Below are 13,755 nucleotides of genomic sequence, written 5' to 3'. Positions count from 1 at the left end.
GGCCATTTATAATTATTTGTCTCTTATGCAATACCGGTAAAGATATCTTTGCTGGAATTTCCTTTATTGACATTCAGGGTTGTTATCTGTCAAATATGTCTGAGACATATTTTCTGCCGACATAAAATTTGTCCCACATATTTTCTATCGACATATTTTGACATAATTTTATGTCTGAATTATTTTCTGCTGACATAAAATATGTTAGACATATTTTCTATCGACATATTTTGACATAATTTTATGTCTGAATTATTTTATGCTAACATAAAATATGTCAGACATATTTTCTGTCGACATATTTTGACATAATTTTATGTCTGAATTATTTTCTGCTGACATAAAATATGTCAGACATATTTTCTATCGACATATTTTGACATAATTTTATGTCTTAATTATTTTCTGCTGACATAAAATATGTCAGACATATTTTCTATTGACGTATTTTGACATAATTTTATGATTGAATTATTTTCTGCTGACATAAAATATGTCAGACATATTTTCTGTCGACATATTTTGACATAATTTTATGTCTTAATTATTTTCTGCTGACATAAAATATGTCAGACATATTTTCTATCTATGTATTTTGACATAATTTTATGATTGAATTATTTTCTGCTGACATAAAATATGTCAGACATATTTTCTGTCGACATATTTTGACATAATTTTATGTCTTTGCAATCAATTTTGCTTCATAAAACTTTTACTTTAAACCCTATAAGCAAACATCAGTTGTTTCATAAAGATCTTTTTCTGCCCTTTTTAGCAATGTATCATTTGATAGTATTGACTAATATTGGCATTTATTGACTTATTTATTGATTATGACTCTTTTATTGATTATGACTAAATTGACATTAATAGTATTGACTAATATTGACATTTGATAGTATTGACTAATATTGACTAGTATTGAGGCATCATTTAATAGTATTTGATAGTATTGATTAGTATTGATTAGTATTGGCGCTTTCCCTTATTAGAATGTAAAAACCATCTCAAGCTGAGTTTTTATTACTGAAAGTGGTTTTTATTAGTATGACTAAACTTAAAATATTTCTTTGATTAAAATAATAATAAAAAAAAAACTTTTACAGTTATTTTTAATTATTAGTTGATCCTGAAATAGATTTCATTATGAAAAATTGAATTCAAAAGATTCTATAAAAAAAACGGTTCACAGAATTTCAAAAAATTCGTGCCAAATTAAATTCATTTAAGCTGAAGAATTTGAAATATTTCACAAAAGTTATATTCAGCTCATTAAATTCATATTTAGAAGACTAACCGGTAATAGTTTATAATTAATTACGAATAATATACTTTTAGTTATAATAGTTATGATTTATTTAACAATAAAATAGTTGACAATTGCATTATAACAGCATAATTAACTACCATTAACTTGCATTAAATGTTTTGAGTGAAATGTATATTGGAATCATTATTTTTTTTCGTTTTCCTTACGATTTAAAGTCAAAAATGGAAAATAATTTATTGAATGAATCAACTATTAGTTAAAAATGACTAAAAATGTTTTTTTTTAAATATATTTTAATCAAGAGAATGATTTTAAGTTTAGTCATATTAATAAAAACCAGTCTTTTGCATTTTTTCAAATAATTTTTTTGCCAAAAAATTTTAATGAAAAATTTTTATGTTTTCTAAAATCTCTATACTATCTTCTAAAATACGCTTTTTTTGAGACCCAAGTTGACATACTTTTGAACAACTTTTTTTTTGACAATATTAGGGACTTTACCCCAAATATTAAAAATCTGAACCCAAATATCTTTGCAACTTGACATGATGGTAAAAAATGAGTTGCATATTTGAAATCAAAATGTGAAATGCAATCCAAAAAACAAATTGTTTGCTCGGCACCAGAAAAAAAATTTTTTTTTGTTGACCTTCAACTATAATTGATTGCAAAAAAGCAACAAATTTGTTAAATTATTTTTACTTAACTCTGTAAATTAAGTTGAAATGCGCAATAATTTTGTTAGATTGATTTTTTCTTCAAGAATATCAAACAGCAAATAATTCAGATATAAAACTAATGTCAAAATATGTCCATAGAAAATATATCTTACATATTTTATGTCAGCAGAAAATAATTCAGACATAAAAATATGTCAAAATATGTCGATAGAAAATATGTCTAACATATTTTATGTCAGCAGAAAATAATTCAGACATAGAATTATGTCAAAATCTGTCGACAAAAAATATGTCTGACATATTTTATGTCAGCAGAAAATAATTCAGACATAAAATTATGTCAAAATATGTCAATGGAAAATATGTCTGACATATTTTATGTCAGCAGAAAATAATTCAGACATTAAACTATGTCAAAATATGTCAATCGAAAATATGTGGGACATATTTTATGTCGACAGAAAATATGTCTGAAAATATGTCGACAGATCTGCCAGACATATTATGTCGTAACAACTCTGTTGACATTTTCAACTATTACTTATAGTTACTTATAGAGTACTCCAATCCACGTTCCATAAAACTTTGATCGTGCAAATTGGTTTTATCATAATTTCCAATGTTACAAGGTGGAATTCCTTTACGCTTATGTTTAATGTTTTTAAAATATGCTTTTAGTTGTTCTTTGTTTATAACTACACGTTTTTTTTTTCAATGTTTGATGCAATTTTTTGGGTTAACTGTGAACTCTTCATAAAAGACCTAATTGACACCTAATCATCACCGGTAATTATATTTAATAAGATTTTTACTGTGCAATGTTTTGATTTTAAATAAGCAGCAACTAACATTTTGAAATTAAGATTATTATTTTTTTTTTTTTTTCATTTTTCCAAAACACGAACCTCGACGAACAAGTCGCTGCGCGGAGAAACAAGTTGAGCCCGGTACAGGGACGTGGTGGGAATCGAACTCGGAACTTCTCGCTAATAAGGCGAGCGCTCTACCACTACACCACTACCGCATATCTAATGGAAATACTCAATTACACATAACTTATGTACAGATTATAGTTGAAAGTAAATGCTCCTCATCATGAGTGTATATGGATGGTGTACCAATGCACTTTTTATGCTTTAAATTAATTTTATTATGTTTACTACGTCTTGGTATAATGAACCTTTTTGAGGCCTGACGAGTAGACATTCCTTTATGAATTGCTTTCAAATACTTTTAAAAAAGAATGGTGTTAGAAAAAGTTTTCCTATATTATGTTTGTTATATTTACGAGATATTATACTTAAAAATGAGCCCTTTAGATGCATAGTGATATAAGTCACTCATATTTAGTTTTGAGAAGTCTGACTAATATCACTATGGCTGTGAACAAAAACAGCTGTTTAGTGAGGAGCATTACAAAAAACAGTTCCAGCATCATTATCGATATCATTAGACTTATACCACTCTGCCATGTAATAGAATAAACAAAATGCTAACCATTGGTGGCAATAACTCACAATATTGAAAAAAGTGACTTATACCACTATGCATCTCATGGGATCAAATAATAGTAAATTTAAGTAACACAAACAAACTCTACAATTTGTACTTGAAAATGTGTTAACATTTTTCTGGTATTTAACAATAGTTTATATAATATTCAATTTTGTTTTTTTTTAATCAAATATATTCGGTAATAAATAAATATATAAATTTTCGATTTATTTTTAATAACTACTTTTAAATTATTCTACCTATAAACTTTCTTTGCAGACAAAAAGTCATCAATTTTTTTTTATTTTAAGGGAAATCTCATATTCTGCGATGTCTTCTTGATATGAAAAGAATTTTTCAAAAAGATGAAAATAGATATTTATTAAACGAACTTTATATAAATGATTACTGCGTTTGGATTCAGAGACAGAGTAACGTTAAAATTACATCTCTTGCTACAAATATACAAAATACCAAAATATGCAAAGCCGATGTTCCATTTAACTTGAGAGAAATAGAAGAAGAAGCTTCGAGAGATTATGTTGAGTATGAATCACCGCTCAATAGCTCAATTGATGAAGATTCGTCGGCTAACGACTCATCTTTAAGCGAAATTGACTCTGATGATACCGAATCCGAAGATGACAATAATGCTGATATTAGCTTTAATTTAACAGAAAAGTTATTTTTTAAAGTCACAGATATTAAAAAGGAACAACTCGATGTGGTTAACGCTGATGGGTGCTCTGATGAATCAAAAAAAGATTTAGAAAACTGTGAAAATCGGTTTAACGCTGCAAACAATGATTTACAATGCATAAGTACGGGTTTAAAAAATCTTTAAAAATTGTTCACAAGTGTGAAGTGTTTAATTTCTTTAACCGTGATGGTAATAAGTTATCATAAACTAAAAATACTATTGTCTATTCTTTCTCTTTAAACTTAATCGCTTTTTAGCGAAAGATGAAATAAAAGTTATAACAACAATCAATATATTAAGGATACAAAAATCAATTAACGTAATTGTAATTAGAGTTCTGGCTTCAAAACTAGAGGTCCTTGGTTCGAAACCGGTTCTTGTTATATATGCATCATTGGAAAGAGGCGTGAACTTTCTGGTTAAATGCTATTCCGCAATCCTCTGTGATAATATCGTTAGAACTTCTTTAACCGCCTAAAAATAATTTTTAAAAAGTTTACTTAATTCTTGAAAATCAATATAGTTAATGCTAAAGATTGCAACACTTTAAAATTACCTTGGAAACCTGAAACCGATATTGATTCTAATATAAATTAAAAAGTTCTTCTTTACAAAATCTCTCTTTGTCTTTCTAAAGGTTCCTAGAAGTCTTTGTCAATGTCAATGCCGATTTCTGGGCTAGAGGCGGCGTCGAACTTCGGACCTCTTGGTTTTGATTCGGAACTCTAACTACTGTCCCAAAGCTGCAAAATAAATATACCCTTCATTCATCAGTAAGGGTGTCGAAAATCGTAAAAATGCCTGCCCGGGTGCCTATTTTGAAACCCTATACAGGCTCAGAATAGGCAGAAAAATGAGCAATCTGATTCGCTGATTTTGAAAGAGAGGCAAGTGCGATTTTGTTGAAAAATAATTAGAATCAAAACAAACAGATTTTTGCAATAAATTTCGAAGTAATGATATACTAAGTTTATCAATACAAGTCATGTGTTACTATCAACTTATTTAAAATGTTTCAAAATCTATATTTTGAAAATATAGACTATATAAAAACTATAATCAAGAGAATTTTTACTCGTAAAAATCTCAATAAAGTTTATCTTGGTGATAAAGATTTTATCTATTGTTAATTTTAAGAAACGAAAAAAAAAAAGTGTTAAAGTAAATTTGAAAAAATCTACAAATGTGTTTCTCTTAAAATATGCTCTTGGCCTTAAAGCATTCTCAAATACATAGTTTATATAAGTATGTTGTACGAGTCTAATAGTGAAGCACTTTTGCATACAAAGTTTATATGCAGTTTTACATGACTACTGGTGAAGAACTTTATTTATAAACTGTTTATATGTTTATTATAAAGAGTTGAAAATTAGAGTTTTTTTAAAAAGAAAATTTGTACTAAGTGCAAGACTAGCTTACATGTTCCATGCCAATATATGAGCTCTGAGGAGATTTTGTTTTCATGCTTTGTTTCAACCATAGTTTGGAGGAGGCTGATATATTTTTTTATTACGTAACTTTAATAAAATATCGTGTTAAACCATTAAAAACTTTTTTTAAATTTTGGCAAGCTACATTAAGTTATAAAATATTTGAAAATTTAACAAAAGAAGTGGTATTTATGTTTGTCTACAAAACATTAATTTTTGTACAGTTACATATAAACACTGACACTAAAAGCAAGAAAAAGTATTGAAGTCAAATAAGTTAACCAAATAAAAGTGGATAATGGCATAAATATAAGTGGATTATTGCAAATGATTGTGGCATTTTTTGTATTGTATTAATTGAAAAAAAAAAGATTTAAAAAACTAAACTAAGTGGTTAAAATCAAACATTTTAATGAAAAAGGAGTAATAAAAAAAAATAAAATAAAATTATCAAAAAAAAGAACTAAATAAGTTGTCATGCTATGAATATTTTTGCTATTATAAAATGTGTTTTGTATGTATAAACTCTTGAAATATTTCACTTGAATTTGCATGTGTGCAATTTTACAAGATTTCTAAATATGTTTCTCATCAAATATTATGTCCGTGTTCTATAAAGCATGCTCGATACAAAGTTTATATGCAATTGCATCAGACTACTGGTAAAGTACTTAAAATATGCAAAGTATAAACTTTAAGCTGAGGTAAAGGTTGTTCTAAGCTCGTTACTGCATCTTTATACCAACTTGTTAATTATAAACAGTTTAACATTTAAAATTTTGGAAAAAGAAAATTTTTACAGATGTTTTGCCAAACTTGCTTACATGTTCCATATAAATCCAAATAAGAAGTTACTGTTCAACCTAAATTTTGAGAAGGCTGATAAGGCGTACATCAATATTTTTCTTTATATATATTATATAGAATGAAAATTGGATATTAATCTAATGGAAATAATTTGAATAATAAATTGGATAATAATCTATTGGAAAATTTAAAAAAAAAATGTGATATTTGTTTTTTCACTGAACATTAAAACTTTACTGAGTATTAAAGTCAAAAAATTTAACCAAATAAAGGTGAATTATGGCAATTTTTGTAATAAAAATAACTTCATCAAAATTAGCTTTTACATTTGAAGAAGCAAGGTTTCGAAAAAATTATTAATATTACATCAAAATAAAACATGACGCATCTCTGTTTTTACATTAATAAACAAGAGATATTCACAGAAATTTAAAAAAAGAACACTTGTTTTTATTGGTTATACCAAAAATTACATAATGAAACTATTCATAAAATTTGTAAATATGAAGTACATTTTATTTAAGGTTTTTTTCTATTTTTTTTAGAGCAGACATTTTCTTTTTCTTCTGGAGTATATAATGTAAAATAAATTATTAGCATTATAAATATATAAACTTTATCAAAGTTTGCTGCTTTATTTAATATTATTTACCATCAGTTGCTATTAAAGGATACACATTTTATATTAATTATAGAATACAATAACGAGTATTTTGTTCGGGTTAAAAGCTATATATCAACAAACATGTATTGAGTTTTGAAATTGAAATAAACAACAACATGAACTTGCATGTTTCCAATCTTTCTTGTTTCTACCTTTTTACACTTAGTTTTTCATAAAGGTGTGGTAAGTTGAGAGTTACTGCTTTTGGTAATCAGTTTACTATATCAAAACACACTTGTGAACATCAGGTTATAGATTTTTTCTAATAGCTTATTATGCTACAATGCTTTGTGATCTTTTATTACTATACATTACCAAAGGATATCTAAATTCCCTCTTGCTTACAATTGCTTTTAATTTAAGAGTGTTCCAAATCATCTGGGCTAACTATAACAACCAATAAGCAATATTCTCAAACTTTTTTTAGTGTTGTATATAATTTATATATGGGAGTAATAAGTGTAAAGTTCTAAAAAGAAATTTATTAGGATATTTTTTAAAAATACTTTTCTTGCTAAATGATTGGATAAATGGGAACTTAATTTGAAAAAAATTATACCAAGTTAATAATTGTCTATTGATATTAGTAAGTAAATTTTAAAACTGTTTTAAAAAATCTATTGTATGAGAATCACAGCATAGTCAGGTTTTACCATCTGGTTTATAGTTTGTTACAATGGTTGTCTTTTTTATATCTTAGAATTATAAAAACAATTAGAAAAACAAACTAATTATTTTAAATCTTTATTTTTAAGAAAAAATTCTGAAAATCACGGGTGTTTTGAGTTGCGAGGGTTTGTATAAGTATTTGTACTATATTGCACAAAATTGGATAGAAAAATCATTCTTTTTTTTACTATTATTATTTGGTTTTTTATGAAATTACTCGAATTCACTTGTATATATTCAATACGTTTTTTGACATGTTTTGATTTAAACGCGCAAAAGCCTCTCTTTCAAAATCAGCGAATCAGATTGCGCATATCTCTGCCTATTCTGAGTCTGTATAGGGTTTCAAAATATGCTGCCCGGGTGCCTGTTGAACAAGCGGGTACACAGACACCCGTTAAAAAAGATATTTTATATAAAAGTTGCACTTATCTTAACAGCCAATAAAAACTTCAATCATCGATGTCGTTTGTTTAGATTCTAACTTTTTCACGTATATCTAAATTTTTTTTTACTTCAAGTGTCCAGGTTGACAGAAGTCTCAATTACGGTTCAAAAGTACTGATATGTCCTCTGTTTTGTGTGCCAAATATACGCGCCTTTAATTGACCGCATGCCCATCAGTTTAAATAAGTATACTAATGGCACTAAATCAACAATGATTCCAAAAAGTTTGATGCAAAATTCATTCTTACATTCTAACCATTCGTCGGCTGTGCACAGCAATGTCTGTACATCAAACGCGTTCTGCTTCAATAAATCTGGTTTCAACTGACTCCGTGTTCGCTTTAGGAGCGTCTTTAGCTCTTATTGGCCCCTCGGCATTTCTAAAAAATTGGCTTTTTAGAGTGCTGACTTAGGAAGGGAAAATTCCTTGGTAACGCAGTTTTAGATTTTACCCAATTTTTAGGAGGATTTTTTTTTACTGTTTTCTTTTTATGGTAATACGTTAGTTTAGGGTACTTGCTTTAAATTAGCCTCTTAAAAATCTCTTATTCGGCACTAACCTCTAGGTCATAAATGGCTGTATATTTCTTTACCTCCTGTTATTTCAAAATGTTTTAACATAAAATATAACATTACAACCCAAATTAAAATACAGTAGAACAAAGATTTAAAATTCTATTAAATTTCAAATTCCAAAAACAAAGATCAGAAAAAAAAAAAAAATTCAAAAAACTGTTGTTCATACTGCTTGTAATTCATATTTTAAAACTTTATGCATGAATGAAATTTATAAATCTAGCGCTTTCTTTTAAAACCAATTAATGTAAGTAAATGATACTGTTTTTGCAATTAAATGATAATAACAACACATCTTTAACTTAATACAACTTGTATAAAATAAAAAAGGTCCTCTTATAAAACTATCATTAATTTTAAAATGGTTTCAACTTTAGCTGTGGCCTCGCAGCATTTGGCCGTGATGACCGAATAAAGACGGAACTGTCTGCTACTCCTACGATACTTTGTTTTAATACTGACATAATAATTTAGCCTCCGTTTCAGATCTGCTGGCGAAACATTATTTAATTTGAATAAGTCCTTGAAAAAAAATTGAAAAGTGTATCTAATACAGATTTTTGATTTTTTTTGTTTTTTTTTGTTTACACTTTGTTTGCGTTTTTCATAAATACTTTCATACATGACAAGCTGACTAAAGGCCCTGGAGGAAAAATAAATTGTGAAGCTCCTGTCATCTATACAATCGGATTGTAAATACAGTTGTATAGACTTTTTGATATTTAACAAGTATTTAAGACGGGTAAATTATTTTATTTTATTTTTTTTTTTTTTGTGTTCTTTTTATTACATTATAAATAAGCATTTCGTTACAATATTTAAAATACAAATATATAATAATAAAAAATATATATATAAAAAAAAAATATATATATATATATAATAATATTCGTTATTAAATAATAAAAGAACGCGGGAACTTGTAGAAGACCATACGTTCTTGTCGTCGAGTACCGCTAAGAAATGATCGTGTTAAAATTTATAAGATATTTACAAGATAAAAAATAAGTTAACGAAGTAAGAAACTTAAAATATTCCGTTACAAATACAAGATACATTATTATATATTACAGTTGTTAATGATGCATATATAATTTTTATAAATCAATAGTTAAATAGGGGGTAAAAAGAAAGATCACTAAAAAAAAAAAATAATATCAAAAGTATATTGTTACATCTTCAATTGTAAAAATGAGTTCTTTAAGCTTTCGTTTAAAAGAAAAGTAGTTACTTTGATGAATAAAATCCTTAGTAAAATTTTTTAAAACTATTTTATTCCATAAGAATGGTCCGCGATAATCAATACAAAATTTAAAAAGATTTGTTTGAAAAATGGGCTGCTTAATAAAATTATCATTCCGCAAAATGTATTATTTATTATTGTATTAAATAAATGTATTAATTATTAGATCTTAATAAATTAAGTCTTAAATAAATGGTCGCTTCGTCGGAGTGACCCTGCTCTCAAATTGTTTTGCTCCATTAATAATCAAATGATATGGTGTTTAAAAATGAAAAACGAATAAAATTGACATTAATATTTTAATGTCAATTTTAATAATAAAATTGACATTAATATTTTAAATTTCTTTCAAAAAAAAATTTTTTTTTTTTTAATTTCCATATTTCGATTAAATCGACTTTAAATCAATTTTGTCGATTTCGAAAGTGTATTTGCTAATTTTAGAAAATATATATTAGTCGATTTAGTCGACAGTCGAGTTATTTAAAAGTTGTAGCAAAATGTGTTTTTATTGATTTTAGATTTCATTTAAATATGATAATTTCAGTATACTGCCAGCTAGCACACTTACGTTACTAGTATTCAGTGACAGTTTGTTAGACCGAAGCCATTGAACTAGATTTGACAAATCATGATTAATGTATTTGTTTATTTTTTTGTTTTTTTTTAACAACTTTTTGATAATAAGGAAATTGGTGGCATCAGCAAAATTAAAGTTCTTAATGTAAATTAAATTGTTAAATAAATTCTTAATTTCTAGTTTACTTAAGAGGATAAAATGATCAGCAGTGCTGAATGTTTTCTGCATATCAACAAACGCATCACAAAAAAAAGTTTTTTGTCAAGAACTATTCTGATAACCTAAGAAGTTTCAATGAATGCTTGCGCATGCAATGCTTGTTGCATGTGGTATGTGTTGTAGAATGCTTGCTGCACGTGGAATGTGTTGTAGAATGCTTGCTGCGAAACTCTTATTGGTGTTTGCAAAGACATTGATATTTACGAATAAAGTAATATAGTCTGTGATGCATTCAATTCAAATATTTCACCTATGTTTGACAGAAGCAAAATATGATGATAGTTAGTATGGTCCATTAGAGAACCCTTTTATAAAGTGGAATAGCTTAGCTATTTTGCAGACATGAGGTAAAGGTCCATTTTTAAAAGAACTATTAGTTATTGTGCTGAGAGGCTTGGAGATAAGATCGAAAAAAGTTTGAAAAGAAAAATCTGGGAATACTATAAGGATCTTAAATCTTTTGATTCCTCATTTTTCAGTGGCTGGATCTATTTAAAGTGTTCTAAAAACTCATTTTAATTGGTTAGATTTTAAAATAGGAGTTAATATTTGGGTTAATTAAATAGTCTGTTAAATGAATTTAGCAAACAAAATAGACAATATAGATTTTGAAATCAAAAACTATTAAAACGCTAGTTTATTTCTTTAAATTTCATATTCAAAAAATTCAAGAATCAAAAACGGAAACCCCAATTGATTTACCACCAAAAACTTATACTTCACAACGAGAAAAAATTCCAATTAAATTTTCGCAATTACAATACAAGAGCAGTTGTTTAAATTGATAATATATGCCGTGCAGGGTTGGTAACTAACAAATTTAAAATATAATCTAAATTTTTAGAAAAGCAAACAAAAAAATAAAACAAATATATCTTAAAATAATTGCGAGGCCATCCAGAGCAAATTTAAAACGAAGGCCTTTTGATATTGTTATGATATTGATATGTATACTGCAATTGTTGATGACACGTCCAACTTAAAATTAAAGTACTCTAAATACAGTAAAGAAAAAAAGTGGCAGACAGCTGTAATTGGAGATCAACTAGTTTTTTTTAATGGCATTGTTAACATTTTACCAATAGGAGCAGCTGCTGGTGATTGACGAAGATTGTAGAAGTTATGTTTTTTTACAAACACTTGATGACTTAAATATAAGCCCACTAAAACTGGCTTACTCTCTATTGAAATCTGCAACTTATTTAAGACTGCTTCCTAAGCACGCCTGCAATCAAGAAAACCTGAAGTAAAAGCGTTACATTAGGACAGTTTGTAGTGGCTTTCAGACATACGATTAAACCTCAATTTATACAACTTATTATTAATCCAGACAAATGTGCTGATGCAGTATCATGTTCTGGACCATCATGCATTGCTATTAAATCTATGAAGCATTATAGTAGCACTTTTACTCATGACTTTGATTTGGAGCGTTAGGTTTCAATTAAAAGTTTTAACCTTCACATTTGTACTCCAGAAGATCAGGTAAATTTATAGTTGTTGTTTCAAGTGATGGAAGTCCTGATGAAAATCCCAAACCATTGCAAGTTGCAATTGCAAAATTTATTAAATGGGATTTAAAAGCCTATCTAATAGGAACTTATACACCAAACTATTCAACATACAACAGGATTGAATGAAAAAAAAACTTTGCTAAAGCTGTAGAAACTTTAGATGAGGTCGGATTGATAGTTGATAGGTTGGATTAATAGTTGAGGTGATTGATAACTACTCTGATTGTGATGAATATGGTTAACATTCTCAACTGCTACCAATGACAGGGCAAGATTTAAAGTAGATTGCAAATCACATGATACAAAGTCAATATTTATAAATGATTGCTAAGTGTGATGTTGTAAATTGCTGGACATCTTGGCAAAGTTCCTGGAAAAAGTATTTTTGTTTTTTTCCAGTTCCAATTTTTTTTTCTCGTGTTGCGAAAGGATTTTTTATTCGTGCCGAAGGTAGCACGAAATATTGCTAAACCTTACTTTTCTTCTCTAGTGCAGCGAATCGGTTACTTAAAATTTTTAATGGAAACTTACTTTGATTTTCACTGTTTTGTACTTACTTTAATTTGTACATTCCATCAAATATTAATAAAAAAATGATCAAAGAACTTAAATAGAAAAGTCAAATTTGCAAAAATTATCATGCTTCAAATCCGAGAGAAAACACAATCGAAGCTTGAGTAGGGGCAGTTGATTCAATTCTGTTTTTAAGGCTGATCTTTTTAGGAATGCTTTTGCCTTTTAGATTAGTTGCATTTTCCAATTTTTTAGTGGTTCTCTCATAAGAATTAGTTATATTATCAAGTAGGATTTTCTTACAGTTTTCGGTTGTGAGATGGTAGTTGTTACTTGTTTAATCTTAACAGCACCTGCGTATATTTACAAAAGAAGTAAACAGTTTAAAAAAAATTCTTTTTATAATAGTGTCAACATATTTCACAAATGTGTAAAATATTACAGCTGTTACGATATTTATGTAAATTAACTTTTTATAAATTGAAGTTTATTAATTTGATCATTTATTTCTGATAAGTCTTTATTGATAAAACTCAGTATAAAATAAAATAAATTGATAATTGATTTTCTACTAATTTATGTTAAGTTTTTTAATATAATGTAGAGTACACTAAGTTAAGTTAGTGTATTCTACAAGTAGCGATCAATGTACTTAAAGAAAAGAACAATAATAAATTAATAAAAACACTTATCTAAATTTCTTCTACAGTCTGTTTCACCTTCAGCAGCTTCCTGATGAACCTGCTGAAGGTGAAACAGACAGTAGAAGAAACTTAGATAAGGTTTTTTACTAATATATATATATATATATATATATACATATATATATATATATATATATATATATATATATATATATATATATATATATATATATATATATATATATATATATATATATATACATACATATTGACATCATTGTATAAAAATAAACTTCAACTTC

General features: G+C 27.1%; 1 protein-coding gene across 2 annotated transcripts in view; it reads left to right on the top strand.

Moving 5' to 3' along the window:
- LOC100201438 (protein SHQ1 homolog) overlaps positions 1-4,363 on the top strand; it is a 39,691-nt gene extending 35,328 nt beyond the window's left edge. For both annotated transcript variants that reach the window (XM_065800866.1, XM_065800865.1), the window contains exon 15: positions 3,759-4,363. In XM_065800866.1, the coding sequence (XP_065656938.1) occupies positions 3,759-4,291 (533 nt within the window). In that variant the 3' untranslated portion in view covers positions 4,292-4,363. The remainder of the gene's footprint in view (positions 1-3,758) is intronic.
- The last annotated feature ends 9,392 nt before the right edge of the window (positions 4,364-13,755 follow it).

This window comes from Hydra vulgaris, chromosome 07 (genome assembly GCF_038396675.1).
Source record: "Hydra vulgaris chromosome 07, alternate assembly HydraT2T_AEP".
NCBI classification, from domain to species: Eukaryota; Metazoa; Cnidaria; class Hydrozoa; order Anthoathecata; family Hydridae; genus Hydra; species Hydra vulgaris.
The sequence above is the reverse complement of the archived record's forward strand: the minus strand, read 5'-3'. Positions and strand labels throughout refer to the sequence as shown.